The sequence below is a fragment of the Macaca thibetana genome, chromosome 6 (genome assembly GCF_024542745.1).
Source record: "Macaca thibetana thibetana isolate TM-01 chromosome 6, ASM2454274v1, whole genome shotgun sequence".
In the NCBI taxonomy this organism is placed as follows: domain Eukaryota; kingdom Metazoa; phylum Chordata; class Mammalia; order Primates; family Cercopithecidae; genus Macaca; species Macaca thibetana.
In genome coordinates, this window is record NC_065583.1 from 43,962,164 (window position 1) to 43,985,111 (window position 22,948).

The 22,948-nt window shown below is 42.0% G+C and overlaps 1 protein-coding gene and 1 pseudogene across 2 annotated transcripts; one reads left to right on the forward strand and one right to left on the reverse strand.

Moving 5' to 3' along the window:
• Positions 1 to 807: 807 nt before the first annotated feature.
• On the reverse strand, positions 808 to 1,552 carry LOC126956110 (peptidyl-prolyl cis-trans isomerase A-like; annotated as a pseudogene). Its single transcript, XR_007726246.1, has one exon. The product of XR_007726246.1 is annotated as a peptidyl-prolyl cis-trans isomerase A-like (transcript).
• Positions 1,553 to 10,936: 9,384 nt separating this feature from the next.
• HNRNPA0 (heterogeneous nuclear ribonucleoprotein A0) lies at positions 10,937 to 13,785 on the forward strand. The gene has a single exon (XM_050795613.1). It carries the CDS (start codon positions 11,298 to 11,300, stop codon positions 12,207 to 12,209), a length of 912 nt encoding a protein of 303 aa, XP_050651570.1. The 5' UTR covers positions 10,937 to 11,297; the 3' UTR covers positions 12,210 to 13,785.
• Positions 13,786 to 22,948: the final 9,163 nt, after the last annotated feature.

Genomic DNA, 22,948 nt, shown 5'->3' on the forward strand with positions numbered 1-22,948 from the left:
GAATAATGGTCTTGCAAACACGTCCACATTTTAATCCCTGGGACCTGAGAATGTGTTATGTTACATGACAAAGAGGAATTAAGGTTGCTAATCAGCTGACTTTATAATAAAGGGATTATTCTGGTGTCTTAGTTTGGGCTGCTATAACAAAGTACCATATCCTGAATGGCTTATAAACAACAAAAATTTATTTCTCACAGTTCTGGAGGCTACAACTCCAAGATCAGAGTGCCAGCATGGTTGGGTTCTGGTGAGGGCCCCATCCAGGTTGCAGTCTGCCTACTTCTCATTCATTGTATCCTCACTTGGTAGAAAGAGAGCTAGCTAGCCCTCTGGGCTCTTCTTATAAGGGCACTAATCCCATTCATGAGGGCTTCACTTTCATGACCTAATTACCTCCTCAGGGTCCCACCTCCAAATACTGTCACATTGGGATTAGGGTTTCAACATTTTAATTTTGGGGGGCACATTCAGTCCATTGCACCAGGATTATCTGGGAGACAGAAGAGTTAGTGTCAGTGAGAAAGTCTCAACTGGCTTATTGTTGGCTTTGAATATGGAAGAGGACCACAGGCCAAGGAATATGAGGCTGGCATTTGAAGCTGGAAAAGGCAGGGAATGAGATTCTCTTATAGAGCCTCCAGAAAGAAAGAAAGAAACACAGAAAGAAACACAGCCCTGCCAACACCTTGATTCTGACCTACAGAACTATAATATATTTGTGTGGTTTTTTTTAAGTCACTAAATTTCTGGTAATTTCTTACAGCAGCAATAGGAAACTAATATATACCATCACTTTTTTTTGTTATTTAGTTTTTATTTCATAATCATAAACTTAACTCTGCAATCCAGCAGGCATGGGAGGGAACAAGGAAAACATGGAACCCAAAGGGAACTGCAGCGAGAGCACAAAGATTCTAGGATATTGTGAGCAAATGGGGTGGAGGGGTGCACTCCTGAGCTACAGAAGGAATGGTCTGGTGGTTAAGATAAAACACAAGTCAAACTTATTCAAGTTGTCCACAGTCAGCAATGGTGATCTTCTTGCTGGTCTTGCCATTCCTGGACCCAAAGTGCTCCATGGCCTCCACAATATTCATGCCTTCTTTCACTTTGCCAAAGACATGCTTGCCATCCAACCACTCAGTCTTGGCAGTGCAGGTGAAAACCTGGGAACCATTTGTGTTGGGTCCAGCATTTGCCATGGACAAGATGTCAGGACCAGGACCTGTACGCTTTAGGATGAAGTTCTCATCTTCAAATTTCTCCCCATAGATGGACTTGTGCCATTATGGCGTGTGAAGTCACCACCCTGACACATAAACCCTGGAATAATTCTGTGAAAGCAGGAACCCTTATAACCAAATCCTTTCTCTCCAATGCTCAGAGCACGAAAATTTTCTGCTGTTTTTGGAAACTTGTCTGCAAACAGCTCGAAGGAGACGCGGCCCAAGGGCTCACCGACGACGGCAATGCCAAAGACCATGGTGGGGTTGACCATGGCTGGTAGTACAGGGTTTTCCTCAGTGGCGGCGTCTGCAAAGCACACCATCACATTTTTGATAGTTACTTTTCAATTCCAAACACAGCATGTACACACACCATTTCCTGTACCTTCTTGTAGGCCTAAATATTATACGTGCTTCCGAAGTCAGTTTTCATTTGAAGAATTTACTGAACTCTGGGTTTCTTCATTTCTATCCTAATACACTGTGTTTACAACTTCTGTTATACTACTTGTCATATGTATTTTAATTGTTGATTTTCTCTTTCTCCCAAGACTGTTGAGCTCCCAAGACTAGAGGCCAGAGACTTTTCTTTATTCACAACACCTAGCCCATGAATGAATTAAATGAAATGATAAATAAATGACAGTAGAAAGCTCTAAATACTTTCAATTTAGAAGGTACATATTCTGTGTATGAGTTTGTGCATCTGTATGTACTTGGGTGTGTGTGTTTTAGGGAACAGATATTCTGAGAAATGTTTAAATTTGTTTAGTCCTCTAATTCTGATCATCTGCCTCAACCTCCTACCCATCTGGCTGGCAATTCAATCCCTGTTATTACTAGAGTTGTGTATACAAAAGTTCCAGGTTTACGTGGATCTGGTTCCAACACCAAGGTGGTATACCTTACTTTCAAGATAATTAATGTTCAGCCTTCAGTGTTATCAATGATGTGGGGGATGGGGTGGAGTTGGGGGTGGAGGGGGCTGTATACTGGCTTCCTCCAGTGGGGAAAACTCAGAAGCTTCTTGTCTTCTAGACTTGGGAAGCTATCTTTTATTCACACTAAGCCCTCCTCCTTCAACTTTTTTTTTTCTTTTTTGAGACGGAGTCTCGCCCTGTCACTCAGGCTGGAGTGCAGTGGCTCGATCTCGGCTCACCGCAAGCTCCACCTCCCGGGTTCATGCCATTCTCCTGCCTCAGCTAATTTTTTGTATTTTTTAGTAGAGACGGGGTTTCACCGTGTTAGCCATGATAGTCTCAATATCCTGACCTCGTGATCCACCCGCCTCAACCTCCCAAAGTGCTGGGATTACAGGCATGAGCCACTGCGCCCAGCTCTCCTTCAACATTTCCTTCCATCTGGAAGAGACAAATACAATTCTCCCGTCTAAAAGCCTAGATTTTGCTCTTGAGGCAAGGGAATATACAGGCAGAAGAACAAGGTACAATTAACATCACCACAACAAAATGGTCTGTTCATTTTCTCACCTCAGGAGAGACCCTTTTAAAGACAATCCTCCTCTTGGGGTTTTTTTTTTTTTTTTTTTTTCCTCCACAAAAAGCATTTTATTAAAGAGAGAGAGGCAAGTGCCTTTGCATGAAAAAAGGTAGAAGGAACCCCCGTAATGACATGTTGACATTTTTGCCATTCTGACAAGTATGGGGTTCAAATTAAGTCAGACTTAATTTGATTTGGCAAAATAAATAGTGTGACTTTTTATACATTATCTTGATGGTATGAGATTTATATCTAAATGCAAGTCATGACTTTTTCCTCTGTAATATCAATTTTAGTACTTCATAATATAGTATTCTTACCTGGAGCACTTAATTGTTTCCCTATTTATTAGATAGCTATTTTGGGACTATTAGGTCATTTCCAACTTTTTTTCTAGTATAAACAAATTAAAATAAATATCTTTATAGCTAAATCCTTATATAGGTCCTGAATTATTTCACTGTGATATAATTCTGGAAGTGTAATTGATGGTTCAAAAGAATGGGCCAAATTTAAAAGCTTTTGATATGAGTTGTTAGGGTCCACTAGAAAAAATATACTTTCACCACAAGTGGCAAAGAATGCCCTTTTGAAATGTTCACCCTGAATAAATAAAAATGGAACCTGTACTAGTTTGCTAATGCTGTCAAAACAAAATATTACAGAATGAGTGGCTTAAACAATAGAAATTTATTTTCTCCTAGTTCTGGAGGATGGAGGTCAAAGATAAAGTGCTGGCATTTTGGGGTTCTTCTGAGGCCTCTCCTCCTTGGCTTGCAGATGGTCGTCCCTCTATGCACTTGTGCTCCTGTTGTCTCTTCTTGTGACACCAGACATATTGAAGTAGGGCCCCATCCTAATGACATCATTTTAATGTAATCACCTCTTTCGAAACCTTATCTTCAATTATGGTTACATTTGGAGGTACTGGGAGTTATGACTTCAATATATGAATTTGAGAGTGGGGACCAGGGGTGCACAATTTAGTTCATAGCAGAATCCTCACTGCACAATAAACATGGATGTAATTTTAAAAAGTTGATTTTAAAAAAATCACAGTTGCTGCTTTCTGGAAATATAGCTGGCCATAGTCTTTCCTTTCTTTCTCAGTTCATTCTTTCTCTTTCTATGTATAATTTAGATATATTAAAACACACTCTTTTTAGTGTGTGGTTCTATGACTTGTGTAACCATCACCTTCCATTAGGTTTTTGTAATCAAGCTTGCAGGAGGGATGGAAGCCAAAGGTAGTCTAAATTTCAGTTATATTTTTAAATGTTTTATTTTTGAAGGCTGAGATACCTGTAAGCAAGTTAAAGAAACAAAGTAAACTCAGGCAATGATCTAAAAGGCAAAGTAGAAAAAAATAGTTTTTCCCCCTTAATGACCTAGAGTAGGAAATTGACTGCATCATTTAAGTATTTACATAACACTCCTTTTATTGACTGTCCCTACCTTTACTGATCTAATCTCCAAAAAGAATCTAACATTCTGGCCTGGTGTGTTGGCTCATGCCTGTAATCCCAGTACTTTGGGAGCCAGAGGCAGGTGGATCACCTGAGGTCAGGAGTTCAAGACCAGCCTGGTCAACACTGTGAAACCCCAACTCTACTAAATATACAAAAATTAGCCAAGAATGGTGGCACATGCCTGTAATTCCAGCTACTCAGGAGGCTGAGGCAGGAGAATGGCTTGAACCCTGGAGGTGGAGATTGCAGTGAGCTGAGATTGCACCACTGCATTCCAGCCTGGGTGTCAGAGTAAGACTCTTGTCTCAAAAAACAAACAAACTGACACAAAAAAACTTAACATTCCAATCATACTGCGTGTATCCTGGCTTTCTTAATGTCTCTACAACATTCTTGTATTGTCTCTGATCATCCCTCCACCCTACTATATGTAAGTTGTCTAGACCTGACATTTGCCTCTATGAAGCTTTATTAGTCAATAGAAATGAAAACCCTAATGGATCCCCATTTAGGTGGTATAGGTCAGGGGATCCCACCTCCCGGGCCATGGACTGGTATCGGTTTATGGTCCATTAGGAACTGGGCCGCACAGCAGGAGGTGAGTGTTGGGTGAGCGAGTGAAGCTTCATCTGTATTTACAGCTGCTCCCCATTGCTCACATTACCTCCTGATCTCCGCCTACTGTCACATCAGTGGTGGCATTAGATTCTCATAGGAGCATGAACCCTATTGTGAACTGCACATGCGAGGTATTTAGGTTGTGCACTTCTTATGAGAATCTAATGCCTGATGATCTGAGATGGAGCTGAGGTGGTAATGCTAATGCAGGGGAGTGGCTGCAAATACAGATTAACATTAGCAGGGAGGTTTGACTGCACAGAGACCATAATAAATCACAGACTCATATCAAAACCCTATCAGCAAGTGGCAAGTGACAATTAAGCCATGGCTGGTGGTAGGCTTTATAGTGGCAAGCGAATTGATGTACTTCAATTGTACAGCTACAAGTGGTGGCAGGCTGTCAGAATCTGACACTTATTTTAGTCTGAGCATGGCCTGCCCATTATTTTATTTACCACTTCCATCCATGCCTCTTTCCCACGCTATGCACTTGTCTCAGTCACAGTTTTGTTAGCCCACAAGCTAACCCTAGCCAAAATGAGTAAAAAACAAATGTCACTGGAGAGCTTCTTTGTCAAGGGGGACAGACCGAATCATGAGACATCAGAAGACATTAAGACTGCCATCAAAAATAAAGCTGCATTTAAAAGAAAACACCAAGAGTCCTACTTAAATTACAGGTTCATTGCAACAGGTGATTAACATTCTACAAGCCTGCTTTGTATAACATATGGCAACTGGCTATCCAGCAAAGCCATGAAACCTTCAAAACTGCTTCTCCACATGGAGACCTAGCACCTTGTATTAAAAGTCAAGGCTTTGGAGTTTTTCAAAAGTTTTTCAAATGAACACAAAGAGCAGAAGCAATTGGCCAGGCACGGTGGCTCACACCTGTAATCCCAGCACTTTGGGAGGCTGAGGTGGGTGGGTTGCTTGAGGCCAGGAGTTTGAGACCAGCCTGACCAATATGGCGAAACCCTGTCTCAACTGAAAGTACAAAAATTAGCTGGGTGTGGTGGTGTGCACCTGTAGTCCCAGCTACTCGGGAGACTGAGGCATGAGAATCACGTGAACTCAGGAGGCAGAGGTTGCAGTGAGCCAAGATTGTGCCACTGCACTCCAGCCTGGGTGAAAGAGCAAGACCCTGTCTGAAAAACAAACAAACAAAAAACCAGAAGCAATTATTGAAGGCCACCACTTCATCAAATGTATCTGTACTGAGAGCATCATTCTTAGCGGCTAACTGCATTGCTAAAGCTAAGAAGCCCTTTACCGCTGGTGAAGAGTTGTTCCTGCCTGCTGCTAAGGACATTTATCATGAACTTTTAGGAGAGGCTGGAGTTCAAAAGGTGGCACGTGTTCCTTTTTCGGCTAGTACCATAACTAGACAAACTGATGAAATAGCAGAGGATATTGGGGCACAATTGCTAGAGAGGATTAATGCATCACAATGGTATGCAATCCAGGTTAATGAGTCTACCGATGTTGATAACAAGACAACAATGCTTGTTATTGTGCCATATCTTTTTCAGGAGGATGTGCAGGGGGATATGTTATGTGCACTTTTTTTGCCAACCAACACACAGGTGCAAAACTATTCAAGACTTCGAATGATTACATATAGGAAAACGGAATTGGTCATTTTGTGTCAGTATATGCACAGAGTGGCTGACATGACTGGATGACTTTCTGGTTTCACTACTCAGGTCAAAGAGGTCACTTCTGAATGTGAGTCTATGCACTGTGTCATCTATAGAGAAATGCTGGGTAGCTGAAAATCATCACCCAAACTTAACGTTTTGCAGGATGTGATTAAAATTATCAATGACATTAAAGTGCATGCCCTTAACTCACGTCTATTTGTGCAACTCTGTGAGATGTGTATAAGAAATGAGATGCCTTTCTAAAGGTAGATAACTGGCCAGAGTTTTTGAGTTATGAGAGCCACTCCAGAGATTTCTTTTACAAAAACAGTCACCACTGGCAGCACATTTCAGTGACATAGAATGGGTGGCAAAACTTGTTTACTTGTGTGACACATTCAGCTTGCTCAACGAATTCAATCTGTCACTTCAGGGGAGAACAACAACTGTGTTCAAATCAGCAGATAAAGGGGCTGCATTCAAAACCAAACTGGAATTTTGGGGGCGACGAGTGAACATTGGGATTTCTGACATGTTTCAAACATTAGCAGAGATTTTGAAAGAGGCTGAGCCAGGACCTTCTTTCTCCCAGCTGGTGCATGATCACCTAGCTCAGCTTTCAAAAGAGTTTCAGCTTTACTTGCCAACCACAAAAAAACCCTGAACTGGGAAGGAATGGATCCACCACCCATTTGTGAATAAGCCAGGAGAATCGACTTTGTCCATACTGGAAGAGGATCAACTGCTTGAGATTGCAGGTGACGGCGACCTTGTATGTTTGAGACAACTTCAAATTTCCATACATTCTGGATTAAAGTCAAGGTGGAATATCCTGAGATTGCCACAAAAGCACTGAAAAGCCTGCTTCCATTTCCAGCATCCTATATTTGTGATGCAGGGTTTTCTGCAGTGACAGCAACCAAAACGAGATTATGGAGTAAACTGGACATAAGCAACACACTTTGGGTGTCACCCCTAGATGGGAACCGGCTAGTTGCAGGAAAACAAGCTCAAGACTCCCACTGATTCTATGTTATAGTGAGTTGTATAATTATTATATTTCATTGAATATTATGATGCAATAATAATAGAAATAAAGTGCACAATAAATGTAATGCACTTGAATCATCCTGAAACCACATCCTGGTCTGTGGAAAAATTGTTTTCATGAAATAGGCCTTTGGTGCCAGAAAGGTTGGGCACTGCTGGTAAACTATTATTTAAAAACAATGTAGACAAAAACTATCTACTAAAATTGTAAATTCCTAAAGTAACAGTTTTCGTAAGTTATGGTCTTTATTCCTTCGGAAGTTCATCTTTTACTGGTTTAAGATTTGGATGACTCTAAAACAGTGGTGCCATCTCCGCTAACAGTAGCGTCTGCCTCCTGCATTCAAGCAATTCTCCTGCTTCAGCCTCCCAAGTAGCTGGGATTACGGCATGCGCCACCACGAATGGGGTTTCAATTTGTTGGCCATGCTGGTCTTGAACTCCTGACCTCAAGTGATCTGCCTGCCTCAGCTCCCCACAGTGCTGGGATTACAGGCATGAGCCACTGTGCCCAGCCCACTTTCCCTTTTCTTTATTATCAATAGGCAAATCCTGACATTTGAATTTTTTTTTTTTTTGTAATAACATGGTTAATAGCTTTCTCCTGTCCTCTTTCGTTTTTTTTTCCAATGTAATTTATCACTATCTAACATGCCATATACCACTCTTGTTTATTGTCTGCTTCTTCCCACTAGAATGTAAGCATCATGAGGGCACAGGTTTTTGTCTGTTGTTTACAGCCATATTGCCACCACCAGGCATAGGATTCATATAATTGGACAAACTGAGCACTTACTATGTGCCAGGCATGTATACATGTAGAATCTCTTTAATTTTCACTACAACAGAAAGATGTTTTACTATTCCCATTTTAAGATAATAAAACTGATTACATTTTTAAAAAGGTTAAGTAACTTGCCCAAAGTCACATAACTGGATGGTTACAGGGTAAGTGATAGACCAGACGAGTTTACCCTCAAACTTTAGTCCATCTATTTACCTTTGTTACAATATCCCCCTAACTACTTAACCTAAGATTCAACACATTCCATAGTATCATTTCATAGTATCAAAGACCCTCAACCTGTCTTACCTCTTACTGTTTTCTATCTAAAACTGCCTGCTCCTCTCAAACTAACTGGTCCACTCCCTGTCTCTTGAAGCTTATGTTCCCTCTGGATTTTGCTCAAGTAAACTCCATATAGAAATCTTTTTTTTTTTTTCCTTTCCAATTTTTAATTTTAGGTTCAAGGGATACGTGTGGAGGTTTGTTATGTGGGTAAATTGTCTTGGGGGTTTGGTGTATAGATAATTTTGTCACCCAAGTCACCAGCATAATACCTCATAGGTAGTTTTTCAGTCCTCACCCTCCTCCCACCCGCCATCCTTAAAAAAGACCTAATGTTCCCTTCTTTTGTGTCCATATGTACTCAATGTGTAGCTCCCACTTATAAGTGAGAACTTGTGGTATTTGGTTTTCTGTTCCAGCCTTAATTTGTTTAGGATACTAACTAGTCTTTGGCTCTGAGGTTCAGTGCAACTTCCAATTCTTTCCTAAATCTTTCCTGAATACTTGAGGATACGGTGAGGAATTCCTCTTAACTTCTTCAGTATTTACCATATAGTTTTGGAGGCTTTTGGTCACGTAATGCCTCATATTAACTATGTCCCACCCCATGTATCTTGCTTGGCACACAAAGGCTCAATAAATGGAAGCCGTTGTAATTTTCTTCCATTCCCATCTGAGTGAGGGCACTAAAAGCAGTGACTTGGGGCTATATGATCTCTCTTTCTCTCTGTAAAACGTTCGTCTAACCAACACCTTTAAAAAGCTAACATTCTACTTTTAGGAGGCCGAGGCGGGAGGATCACTAGGTCACGAGTTTGAGACCAGTCCGGCCAACATGTTCACCCTGTCTCTACTAAAAAATACACACATTAGTCAGGCGTGGTGGTGCGTGCCTGTAGTCCCAGCTACTCGGGAGGCTGAGGAAGGAGAATCGCTTGAACCTGGGAGGCAGAGGTTGCAGTAAACCAAGATCGTGCCGTAGCACTCCAGCTTGGGCGAGACTCCGTCTCAAAAAAACAAAAAACAAAACAAAACACAAAAAACAAGCAAAGCTAACATTCTAGGCCAGGCGTGGTGGCTAACGCCTGTAACCCAGCACTTTGGGAGGCCGAGGCAGATGGATCACCTGAAGTCAGGAGTTCCAGACCAGCCTGACCAACATGGTGAAACCCCATCTCTACTAAAATACAAAAATCAGCCGGGCATGGTGGTGGGCGCCTGTAATCTCAGCTACTCAGGAGACTGAGGCAGGAGAACAGCTTGAACCCAGGAGGCGGAGGCTGCTGAGCCGCGATTGCCCCACTGCACTCCAGCCTCGGCAACAAAAGTGAAACTCATCTCAAAAAAAAACAAAAACAAAAACAAAAAACTAACATTCTAGTTGAAAGAAAGCAACACATGGATGATGTAAATTACACATAAAAACCCATTCACTGAGGTTAAATGAAAATTTTGGAGTATGCCAAGGGGACCTGAAAGGGCCTCCTTCTGAGAGGGCGTCGTGGGAGGGCTTCAAGGATGGCGGGAGGGTGGCAGGGATGTCGCGCCTCGTCTGGTTCGTAATGTCTGAAGCTCTTTGGTTCCGTTGTCTTTCACACTGCCGCCTCGGGCTCGCTTTTGCGCAGGGCCACGTGGCAAAGTTTTAGTTTAACCGCATGTCGGCCCACCGTAAACGGTTAATAACCGCCTTCGTGGACCAGGCCTCTGCCCTCCATCTTTGTGCGGGCGGGAGGTGGGGCGGGGACGCCAGGTGTAGCGGACAAGCGGAAAGGCGGCGGGTAGATCCGGGCCCCCAACCCCAACGTCAAGTTTTCAAAAAGCCCGCGCGTGGCGCCCCAGGCCGCATCCGCTGGGAATGGCCCCCAGCGCGCCTCCTGCTCTCTCCCCTGCAAAGCCCTGGGCTGCAGAAGGCGAGGGGGTGGCAGACAGGCTCTGCATGCTGGGGGCGCCGGGGCAAGCGCGCACCGGGGAGCGCGCCCGTCCAACAGCTGCCGAAAACGGAAGTGGGTGCGAGGGGATCACGGTGATTGGCTGAACTGACATGTCTCTCAAGGGGCTGGCGCGAACGCCACTGCGGAGTTGGGCGCGGAGATGAGGAAAGGGGAGGGGGAGAAACACTGGGAACAGCCGCAGTGCTAGGAGGAAATGAATCGCGGCGGTGCGCGGAGGGCAGGGAGGGACCCATGTCAAGGGACAATAGGGCGCTCGGGAATGAGAGCGGGCTGGCAGAAGGGGAGGCGGGAGCGGCACAGGCCGCGGGCTTGAATAGACCGCGGAGGGCGGGGAGTCCGTGATCTAGAGCGGCGCTGCGGCGCGGTAGGCGGGATTAAGGGGAGCGAGGCGGGGATTGGAGGGCAGCCCTAGGCTGCCGTACGTCGGCGGTGACGCACGCCTCGGGGAGGGTGCGCGCGCGTTCAGCGGCCTCTTTGTGTGGTGCCCAGATAGGGGAGCGGAGGTGGCGGCGGCGGTAGCGGTGGCCTTGGTTGTCTTCCAGTCTCCTCGGCTCGCCCTTTCGCCGGCACCGCTCCCCTTCCCTCCCCCTTCCTTTCTTCCTTCCTTCCCTCCCCTTCCCTTTTTCCCTTCCCTGTCGGTGACCGGCGGGGGTGGCTCCAGCAACGGCTGGGCCCAAGCTGTGTAGAGGCCTTAACCAACGATAACGGCGGCGACGGCGAAACCTCGGAGCTCGCAGGGCGGGGGCAAGGCCCGAGCCTTGGAGATGGAGAATTCCCAGTTGTGTAAGCTGTTCATCGGCGGCCTCAATGTGCAGACGAGTGAGTCGGGCCTGCGCGGCCACTTTGAGGCCTTTGGGACTCTGACGGACTGCGTGGTGGTGGTGAATCCCCAGACCAAGCGCTCCCGTTGCTTTGGCTTCGTGACCTACTCCAATGTGGAGGAGGCCGACGCCGCCATGGCCGCCTCGCCCCATGCCGTGGACGGCAACACTGTGGAGCTGAAGCGGGCGGTGTCCCGGGAGGATTCGGCGCGGCCCGGTGCCCACGCCAAGGTTAAGAAGCTCTTTGTCGGCGGCCTTAAGGGAGACGTGGCTGAGGGCGACCTGATCGAGCACTTCTCGCAGTTTGGCACCGTGGAAAAGGCCGAGATTATTGCCGACAAGCAGTCCGGCAAGAAGCGTGGATTCGGCTTCGTGTATTTTCAGAATCACGACGCGGCAGACAAGGCCGCGGTGGTCAAGTTCCATCCGATTCAGGGCCATCGCGTGGAGGTGAAGAAGGCAGTCCCCAAGGAGGATATCTACTCCGGTGGGGGTGGAGGCGGCTCCCGATCCTCCCGGGGCGGCCGAGGCGGCCGGGGGCGCGGCGGTGGTCGAGACCAGAACGGCCTTTCCAAGGGCGGCGGCGGCGGTTACAACAGCTACGGTGGTTACGGCGGCGGCGGTGGCGGCGGCTACAATGCTTACGGAGGCGGCGGCGGCGGTTCGTCCTACGGTGGGAGCGACTACGGTAACGGCTTCGGCGGCTTCGGCAGCTACAGTCAGCATCAGTCCTCTTACGGGCCCATGAAGAGCGGCGGCGGCGGCGGAGGCAGCAGCTGGGGCGGTCGCAGTAATAGTGGACCTTACAGAGGCGGCTATGGAGGTGGGGGTGGCTATGGAGGGAGCTCCTTCTAAAAGAAAATTTAAAATGCCTGGGAGTGGCTATTGGGGTAGCTCTTTTCAAAAACCCAAGTGGGGTCAACTCCTAAGCCCCACCCCCTCACACCCACACCACCGCCTTCCCTGTTTTGCCCTTGGGGGAGCCACTTCTAAGGCTGCTTACCCTTGGGGGTGTTCCTCTATTTGCCTGCCACCTCTCTTGTCTCTCCCTCTGAAGATGGACTCGGCCCCACATACACATTTTTGTGTTACAGTCATTGATGGACTCTATTTTTTTATTATTACTTGGACCTTGGTCGTTTTTATACTAGCAAAATGTCTTGTTTTAATTTGTGTTTTTTGGGGGGAGGGAGGGAGTGAACTTGCTGATTCTGTAGCAAAACCTGGGCGGGGGTTGGGGTGGGGGGTAGTTTACTTTGTTGTAAGGACTTGATAACCTGGCTACAGCGTTTTCTATGAAATCTACTTGGATCCCATGCCTGAAATTTGGAAGCATATGTACAAAAATCATTTTTACGTTTTATTTTTAATAAATCATTGTGTTTGACCGTACATGTCTAACATTTCTTTTCTAGGATCCATTCCGTACCGTTTTTAAGGGATATTTGTTTAAGACTTTACGTGTTAATTCTTTATTCTTGATGTGTACTTAGAGAAACTTAAGAGGTCCTGTGGTCCCCCTCCCGCCCCCCGTTGCCCTGCTAGTTGCGTGTTGAATTATATCCCTTACAGGCAAAACTTTTGAAGTGGTGGATGTGGCTTTTTAAACTCTTAAGTTTCTGTGCATCCATCTCTTGTACTAAGCGATTTGCTTACCATCTTGACATGGTTGGTCATTTCTATGACAATTTACTTCAAACTGTGTACTGTGTAGTTCTATATAGTTTGTGTTAAGCATGTCATTCATATAAACTGTTTAAAATTTTTCAGATGGCCTAGTTTCATCCCTTTTACTGGTTTATCTGTAATGAATGGTTAAAAATAAGGGTTATATTTTACCCTCAGATGCGTTTTTGTACTTTCAGAGCAGGTTTAAACGGTTTTTTTTCCCCCCCCATATCTGAACTGTTGTCCTCATGGAAATCCTTTTCCCGATCTTTGTAGCACCACCTACTGGCAGAATGGCAGAGTAGCTGCGAAACAATTTGTTTAAAAACTTGCTTAGGACAATTGCATCAGATATAGAAGTTTTGCCATCAGAATTCTTTGCAGACTTGGAAGTTACACGTTTGCTTGTAACTGAGATGGGCTTCACAGGAATGTAGTTGCCAGTTCATATCACAATTGCCCTTTCTATATGAGGTTTGAAAATGTAAACTGCTATGCATAGCTTGGGCAATAGCCCTAAATTGCTATGACAACTAATGAACCAGCTACGTATACTGGTATTTTAGGTGCAAGTTGTAAAGCAAAATATCTGTGTATTCTGCTTGGTTAACAAATGTATATTTGTAGCCCTTTCATGCAATAGCATTCAAGTTGTTGTTTATAAGAGAAGAAAAAACTGATAATAGGAGAAAATTGCCTTTCTGAATAGAAATATAGAATAGCAACGTTTATGGATATCACAAATAAAGAATTCAATTCTTTACATGATTGAGTGAGAGTATGTATAACCTGGTGGGTGGGTTCAGAGTACCTTTTAATCTAGTGTGCTTAACTTGATGTTATGATAATATTTAACTTAAATATTTGACTTAAATATTGATGTTGAAGGCTCAAAGCTATACTAAGAAACTTTCTGAAAGATTATTGGGCTTTAAAATAAAATAATATTTTAATATTGAACCATTTTTTAACTTTTTGTCACTGTTCAATTCCTAAAGGTCTAGTTCTTGCCAGATTTTTTTTTTTTTTCTGATTGACAGGGCTTTTAAAGAAGTATGAAGAAAGGTTAAGATTATTAGGCTAAGTTATGGCTGCTCAGTAGTCACTTTGACAAAGGGTAGCGGATGCTTGGTACAAATAGTGTTATATCCTCTGACAAATGGGGTGAATGTTTTTGCACATTGATGTGATTAACACATAGTCAAATCCTTTGCTCTCAAATCTACAGTTTCCATACATTTCTGTCTTTTTTTTTAATTCTAGTGATATACAAATTACATGTGGGCTACTTCATTTGGTAATTTGGTCCAACTTTTTGTTGGCTGTAGAGTGGCCTCTAGGATACAGAAAATGATTCTGAGATTTTTCGTTGCAATTGTTAAATACTACTCTGCTTGACTTACTCAGTTTTGGTGGGAAGACCTGGGTCAATTGGAATAGTAGTTCACCTTTCTCAGGGTTTTCAGTTTAATAAGGTTATTGTCATTTTATATTCCCAACATGGGAATATAGTGGCTTCTAAAGTTTGCAATTGAATTATGTAATAGGATTTTCTGTTTATTAGGAAGGCAACCTGTCCTGTTCATGGTATATTAACACTTCATTGTCATGTGTCTACCCTTAAAATTGCTATAAACTGTAGTGAAGAAAAAAGCATAGTGGTATTTAGTCACTTCTGGGTTCCTCTTGTCACTTTATATGCAAAAGCATTTTGGCATGTGGGACTTGGGGAGGACGGACAACTGGTTGTATGTTTTGACCCCTTCCACCTATGAGAATTATCTGAACATTATTCAGATTTAAGAGTTCATGGGAGCAGGTGGTACAGAACCTAGTGTTGAATATAATTTTCGTGCTATGCTTGAATGTATTTTGACGGATTAGCAAAATAAAAGTGAACCTCCTATTTTTAATCCTATTTTTCATCTTAATGTGAAGAATTTTTGCATTTACATTCTTTTAAAAGTCTAAATGCAGTAGTCTTTAGTTGAAAGTGGTTTGAAAGGCAGTTAAAGATGATACAGGTTGAGTATCCCTTATCTGAAATTCTTGGGCCCAGAAGTGTTTTAAGTTTGGATTTTTTTCAATTTTTGAATATTTGCATTATATTTACCAGCTGAGCAACTCTCATACAAAAATGTAAAATCCAAAATGCTCCAATGAGCATTTCTTTTCAATGTCATGTCTGCACTCAAAAAATTTCAGATTTTGGAGCATTTTGGAGTTTTTGATTGGAATACTTACCTGTAGTGTTTCAGGTCATTTAAAAAGCTCTCATTGGTACTGATTTACTGTATCCAAAAAAAAAAAAAAAAAAAAAAAAAAAGCTTGCAAATGGTTAAGGTTCACAGTGAACTATCAAATCAGAGTGACGATTCACAGTGATAGCTATCAAATCAGAATGACTATACTGATTGATTGTACCCATTCACCCATTGTTAGTGATTTGGAACATCTCATATTCAAATCTAATTTTCATAATTTTTGTTTTTAAATAAACCTAAAAATTAAGGATACTCGAGAATTTTGCTTTATGATTTCCTTCAAAACCAGAAGTGACAGTATCAATTACTGGATTTGTAGGCTTATTTAGTTTACCTTTTAAGTGTGCTTAAGTTTTGAGAATTTGCATTTTAGGTTAAATTTTGTCTGCCTGTGTCTGCTGATTGCAGATAGGCATTTGCATGTTGGATTTTGAGCAGAACTGCATCTAGACTGCATGGATTTTACCCAAAAAAACAGCACTTGCACTTAGGGTGTCTTTCTAAATCTTAACCAACTTACCGAATCACTTTAAGGTGATCATTGGGGAAATTTTCCTCCTCTTAGCCTTATTTTGGCCTTTTGAAATAGCAACAAAGACTGCCTCATCAAATAACTCCTTAGCTGCCCTGCTTTTGAGTGAACTTCATATTTGCCTTAAATGAGAATGTAAATGTTACAAGATAAAACATTTATTATAAAAAATATATTTAAAAGCTGCTATTTAAAAAGGAATTCCAAACTAGGAAGATTAGAAAGGGCAATTGTCTATTTTCCACCTATTTTTTTACTTTCATTTGAAGCTAGATGATTTGAACCTTCAGAGAGGAAAAGGATTCAGGAAGACACCTTTGGTGGTAGTTCTTAACTGCTTCCTTCTCTATTCAGGCAGACTTTCTTTGTCTGTTTGATTCTTTTACCACTTTGTATGGTTTACTTAAAAAGTCTATCTGAAATAGGTATCATTTCCTGCTCTAAAGTTCTCAAGTGTAAACTTTTGCCATTTAAACAGTGTGCTTATTTCCCAGTGTTTATCCTCAATTTCATTGGGTGTTAGGCACCTTTGTGTAAGACAGTTCTATGTCTCACAGCAGTGAGACAAACGCGGTTGCTGTCTTCACATATCTTGCGTTCTTGTTGGAATTCAATTTATTTTGAGATGATGCATCTTTTCCTTTACAGCATTGGGTCACAATCTCTTATTGTTCACATCATCCAAATTGGAGTTAGTTCCATTGTCATTGAATGTATATTCTCTGATGAAAATTAAGATTCTTCTCCTTAATTCGTTACTTTTTAGAAATCAAAGGTATATTTTGTCTTTGATGCTTATGTTGCAAATGTAATTTGCTTCATAGTGGGTGTCTGGTTTAATATTTCATAGCCCTTAAGGACATAAATTTGGGCATCTAATAGATCAAATTCTATTCCTGACACAGTCACTTTATAGCACTGCGACCTTGGACAAACTGGCCCGAGCCTCACTTTCCTTATTTGTAAAAAATAGGCTATAGTAATACCTACTGCATAGGATTGTTGAGCAGATTCAATGAAAGAATGCATATAAAGAAGGGCTTACTATAGTCTCTGGTACACAGTAATCTTACTATTTGGCCCCTAAGGAAGAAGTGGGACAGACTAGCAAAAGGCATACTTTTATATCTTAGTACCCGAGACATGCATGGTCTTTAGGCTTTGCTCTTTACTTGCTGGGTGAGCTTCCATGTGGTAGTTATCTAAATCACTGCTGCTTCAACTCTAGTAGGAGAGAGATGAATCATGTTAGCTATCTGTAATGTTTTAAGTATTTGTTAATATTAGGAAGGTATAAATAATGTGAGTGTTGAGAGGTGACTTCAGGCAGGAAGAAGGATCAAGAAAAGCATTGTGGAGCATATAACATTTAATCTTAAAAGATTAAGGTTCTCATAGAGAAGGTGGAAGGAGAAAGGGGGCATTTTAGGTAGAGGACAGATAGGCAGAAACATGGAGCATATTCAGAGAAGTTTGCTAATTGATGTCCAACACTAGGTACATTTACAGATGTTCTCATTGCATCATTTAGTAACCTTCCGCTTCACAGATAAGGTTGCTAAATCTCATGCCAGAAAAGTAACTCCCAAGGACCCCCAGCTGATGACATGATAGAACTGAGAGTTGAATCCAAGTCTGACCAATTCTAGTCATTTTGCTCTTTTCATTAAGCTTCATTGACTTCCAGATAACAAATGACTAATTTGTACTAAGATAAAAGAGAGTTGTGAGAAATAAATTGGGAAAATTAAGGTGGAACCAGATTACTGAGGTCTTTGAGTAGTAGGCTAAGGAGTTTGGACTTACCTGGTAGGCAGTAAAAGTCATTAAAGGTTTTTGAGCAACAGTAGTGGTAGTGAAACTAATTCACAGAGATTAGTCCAGTAGCATTGAGTAACATAAATGGCAGTGGGGGATGTTTCAAAGTGGCAAGTTTGCTAAGACAACTGATGTTAACCAGGTAAGAGAATGAGAGAGCATGAACAAAGAGGTGGCATTGGAAATAGACTGACAGAGAAGAGGTAAATTGTGAAAGCATAATTGACAAATGATTGGATATATGAAGAATGAGGAAGAGGGAGTAGATTAATCAAAATTACTGTGTGAGTGAGAGGATGGTGATGCCACTGGTAATAGAGAAGATTTAGAAGGAAGATTTGGACATAGTCAAAGATGCTGGTAGCACATTGAAGCGTTGTGTCTTGTGCATATAGCTTTACAAAATGGCCATTGTGCTGGATATTCTTTTTGCCCTTTCTGATCCACTTTCCATCTTTATCTCTCTTGCTCTGTGTTCCTGGGAGGTTGACTACTAAAGAACTGCATACTCTCTTTTCTGGCTTTATTCATGGTGGGTTTGGACCGTGATACAAAGGTGAGGCTGAAATATTTGTTCCTGCTCTTTCTCATATACTTAGCAAGAGATTGTCAGTGGCCACAGCTCTGCTCCAATGGCTCTAGGTCTTTTCTGACTTCTCATAACTATCTCCTATTTGCTAGATTCTCTAGTCCCAATATGGTTCAAACCTTGTTGATTTGCCTTAACTGTGCCCACACTCTTGTAAATAGTTCCTTTTATTAAAACTCTTCAATAACTGAATATACTGTGGTCATCTCTTCAGTGAAATTTGAAAAAAAACTTTCACATTTTCTAATGACTTGATCTTCCAACACCACCAGACATGAAGACTTAGCTATTTGCACTAGGTTACTACCCCTAAATTCAGTGCCTCCCTGTTTCTTACTATGTCAAATTAAAATTTGTTACCCTTCTGCTTTTTGATTCTGCTGGAAATACAGAAGAAAAAGACAAAAATCCCTGCCCTCAAAGAGCTTATATTTTACTGGGCAGAGACAGGCAATAAGACATAATAAATTATATGGTGTGTTAGAAGATGAGAAGTATAGAAAAAATTAGGGTGAGGAATGGTGAGTGTTGCAAGGGATGTTTGTGAGGATAGCATACTTTAAAATAGGGTGGTATGGGTAGATCTATCAGAAAGTGACATTTGAGCAAAGACTTGAAGGAAATGTGGCAGTGAGCAATATAGGTATTTAGGGGAAGAGAAAGAGCATTCTAGGTAGAGGATTAGGAAGAGCAAAAGCCCTGAGGCAGGACTGTGTCTGGCCTCTGAGGAAACGCAAATTGTTCAGGGTTGCTGGACCTGAATGAAGAGGAGAAAAGGAATAATGAGGCCAGAGAGGGGCCAGATCATGTAGGGACTTGTAGGTTGTTGTAAGGATTTTGGCTTTTACTAGATGAATGGTGAGCCATTTCAGTTTTGAGCAGAGGAGTTCCATGATCTGATTTGAATTTTAAAAGATTCTGCATTTCTCAAAATTCCCATTCCTGTCATACAGCTGCTTTCAATGAAGGTTTATAAGGAAAGCAATTGGAACTACTTGGATAAGGCATGAATGATCCACAATCTTTTCAACTCTAACATAGGTATATACATATATATATTGAGAGATGCTGCTTTTTGGCTAAAATGAATCTTGAATTGGGGGTGTGCAGAAAAAGTTATATCTGGCCTGAGACTGGTATTTTTTAGAATGGCCTACTTGCATGGTTGGCCCTTATCTGAACATGTGGATTTAGGGGTATTCCCACTGTTCACTAACTAATAAAGGTGGTTCACCGTACCTAGACTGTGCAAACAAGATGATTTATACTAAATACCTGCTTTCCTTCTAGTAGTATGGAATTTTGATACATGCCAGGTAAAGGGTGTCTATATGACCAAACTCCCAGTGAAAACCTTGCATACTGAGTCCCTAGGCAGAAACATCGCTCGTATAAAAATGTGCTCTGTGTGAATCTTCATGGGAGGGAGAGATCCTAAAGAAGATTGCACGTGGATTCCTCCAGATTCTGCTTATGTCTTTTTCCTGTATGATCCAACTGTGTACACCTACTGTGTCACTGTAATAAACTTTAGCCACGAGTATGATACTTAGTGCTGAGTTTTGCGAGCCCTTCTATCGAATCTCTGAATATGGGCTTGGTCCGGGAGATCTCTGACACAGCTAGATTTTTTTTTTTTTTTTAAGAGTCACCAAGTTAATTGGAAAACATCAGGTTGTGGATAGAAGAAGCAGTTGGGCAACCTATCACAGAAGTCAGCCAGCTCTGTCTAGTGGAGAGCTCTTCTGAGCTGTTTATGCTTTGTTAATTCCTTTTCTTTTCTCCAAAAGCTTCCCTCCATTTGGTTTTGTCACACTTTATACATTTGTAACAAATTGCTGACAGGAATTTGTCCATCTGGTTATGAAAAATGGCAAATGAGAGTAAAATTATGGATTTATTTATTAAGAACTATTAAAGTATTCATATGCTTTGGGACACCATTACTAGGAATTTAACCTAACAGATAGTTTATTGAAAAATTTATTGAAAGGAAAACAGTCTTTGCATAAAAATTACAACGTGGCAAAAAATTGGAAACTGTCAAATATTAGGGAAATGTTAACTGAGGTCTGTCAGAAGGTGAAATATTAACTCAGTGTTATCAGGTGAATGAATTAACAAGATGTGGTATATACATACAATGGAATATTCAGCCATAAGAAAGAATAAATTTCTGGTATGTGCTACAAGATGAAGGAACCTTGAAAATATGCCAAGTGAAATAAACCTGACACAAAAGGACATACTGTGCGCTTATATGAGGTACCTAGGGTAGGCAAATTCATAGAGGTAAAAATGGAAAATTACTGTTTAAGGGGTACAGAGTTTCTTAAACTCTGTTTAAGGGGTACAGAATTTCTTAAAATTACTGTTTAAGGGGTACAGAGTTTCTGCCCTGTTGCCCAGGCTGTAGCACAGTGGTGGTGCAATCATGGCTCACTGCAGCCTCAAACTCCTGGGCTCAGGCGATCCCTCTGCCTGTGCCTTCTAAGTAGCTAGGACTACAGGTGCACACCACTATGCCTGGTTAAGTTTTAAAGTGTTTTTTTTGTAGAGATGAGGTCTCACTATGTTCCCCAGGCTGGTCTCAAAACTACTGGGCTCAAGTGGTCCTCTCTCCTTGTCCTCCCAAAGTGCTGGGATTACAGGTGTGAACCACCATGCCCGGCCAAAAAAATTTTTTTAATGAAATCATGGGACATTGAAATTACTTATTTGCAAATATTTACAATTATGAATACCTTTTAAAAACTCCATAGAATTATTAAGTTCTCAATTTATTTCTGTTCTCATATCATCCTCTCTCTCTCCCCAACTGGAAGTTGCCTCTTCTTCCACCGAGTTTCCATGATACCTTTTCTGTACTTGACTCTCATACTTTTTACCATTGTATATGCCTATGTCTAATTTTCTCAAACAGCTTGTATGCTCTTTGGCATTATATTAATATAGGATTTATGCTGTCACTCTCTGGTACAGCCTGCATAGTAGACATTCAGTGAGACTTAGTTGACTGAATTATAAGCATGCTATTTTATGAAAGTAGAGATTTACCAAAATATTTGAGCATACTTGCCCATGGGTTTTATATCACTTAAAGTGTGTGCCTCCCTCAATTCTCTGTACTTGCTAGATGTGCAGACCCGATCTCACCCACATACACATCATTGTATTCTTGACTTTGGGGCTTTGCATCCTTTATTTATATTTTATCTTTTAATGTGAAACAGCCCAATTTTCTTTGGATCCAGAAAGGAAAGAACTGCAGACGTGAGGCAGAGGCAGCAGATAGAGGAGAGGATCATTGCAGTCGGTTTAAAGTTGCATATACCTATTGGAAAGTCGTAAGTAAGAAATAGTGTTCTTTCCTGAAGAGAATGTCTATGAAGGAAGCAGATTTTTTTTTTTTCCTTCCTAAGCCACTGGTGTAGTAATTAGGTTTTACTTTTGTTATGAAGAGATGTATACTTTTGCCAGCAGAGGGCACCACTTGTAGGTTGCAGATTCATAGGAAGACTCAGAGACCAGTGTGCTGGTCTGTGTGAAGTACTCTGCTTGTTGCTTTAGTTGGTCTGCCCCAGAGCTGCCCATTTTTTTTTTTTTTTTTAAATTCCCTTGGGGTCTGGTGGTACTCTTCCAGCTTTCCCCAAGAGCATTCTTTGGCTAGTCCTGGTCAATAAGCTAGGTGCCCAGAGGAATCCAGGTGGAAGGACTTTAGTATAGTAACTGTTGGGAAGCCTTGGATGCCAGCCTGTATGTAATATCTTTAGGAGTTCAAAGCTGTTTTTCCTCATCCAGAGGTAAGGTGAAAAGGGCATTAGGCCAGGCATCTGAGGGTCTGGTTCTGCACTGAGCTTGGCTCTCCAGGTAGTTTTGACCCAGTTACCTTTTCTCTCTGTCTCAATTAGCTTATCTCTAAAATGGAGATAGTAAGATAGGGGTAGTACATTCTGTGTATAGCTAATAGTGGCCTCTGAGGTCAGGCAGAACTGGGTTCAAATTCCAGCTTTGCCATTTACTAACTGTGAGGACTTGGTTCAAGTTATTTAACTCTCAGAACCTCGATTCTCTCTTGTTTAAAAGAGAGATAATAGTCCCACAGGGTTGTGAGAATTAAATGAGAAGGGTACACGTGAAGTGTGGAATACAGGTTCTGGCCCAGAGTAAATATTCAAGGAATGGGAGCTATTATTACCATTCAGGGGATGTTGTCTTAAGTCAAAGGAGATGATGGATATGAAGCACTTTGTAAGCTTAAAAATGCAACACAAATGGCATGAGTGATTATACTCTGGAATCTACTTGGCGTGAATTATTTTACCTTCAGAGGAAGAGTCCTTATTCCTCTGGATAAGGTGCTGTTTTGTTTATCTTTTGACTTTTTGGGGTCTCAAGTTCCTTTTCAATTTCTGCCTGGCTGTCTGAGGGCACTTGGCAAGTGCTCCTGAATATGAGAGGGCATTTTGGTGATACAGGTGTGGGTGGACCTTAATTTAGCTTTGGTCTTGTCTAGTCCTTGTTGGTAATAGTAACCAGTGGAGATGTGAAAATAGCTCCAGGAGAGGCCCTGTTTAATTTTCTTCTTGAACCTAGGACCGAGTGCTCACAGAACTATAGTTTGGTAGCATTGGCATAGACAATGAAAATCATAGCTGCTAGTAGTTGCTGAGTGCTTATTATAGGCCAGGCTCTCAGCTAAGTGCTTTACATACTTTCACAT

Excerpts from the sequence above, each read along its gene's own strand:
- HNRNPA0 (XM_050795613.1), top strand. The coding sequence starts at position 11,298 with ATGGAGAATTCCCAGTTGTGTAAGCTGTTCATCGGCGGCCTCAATGTG.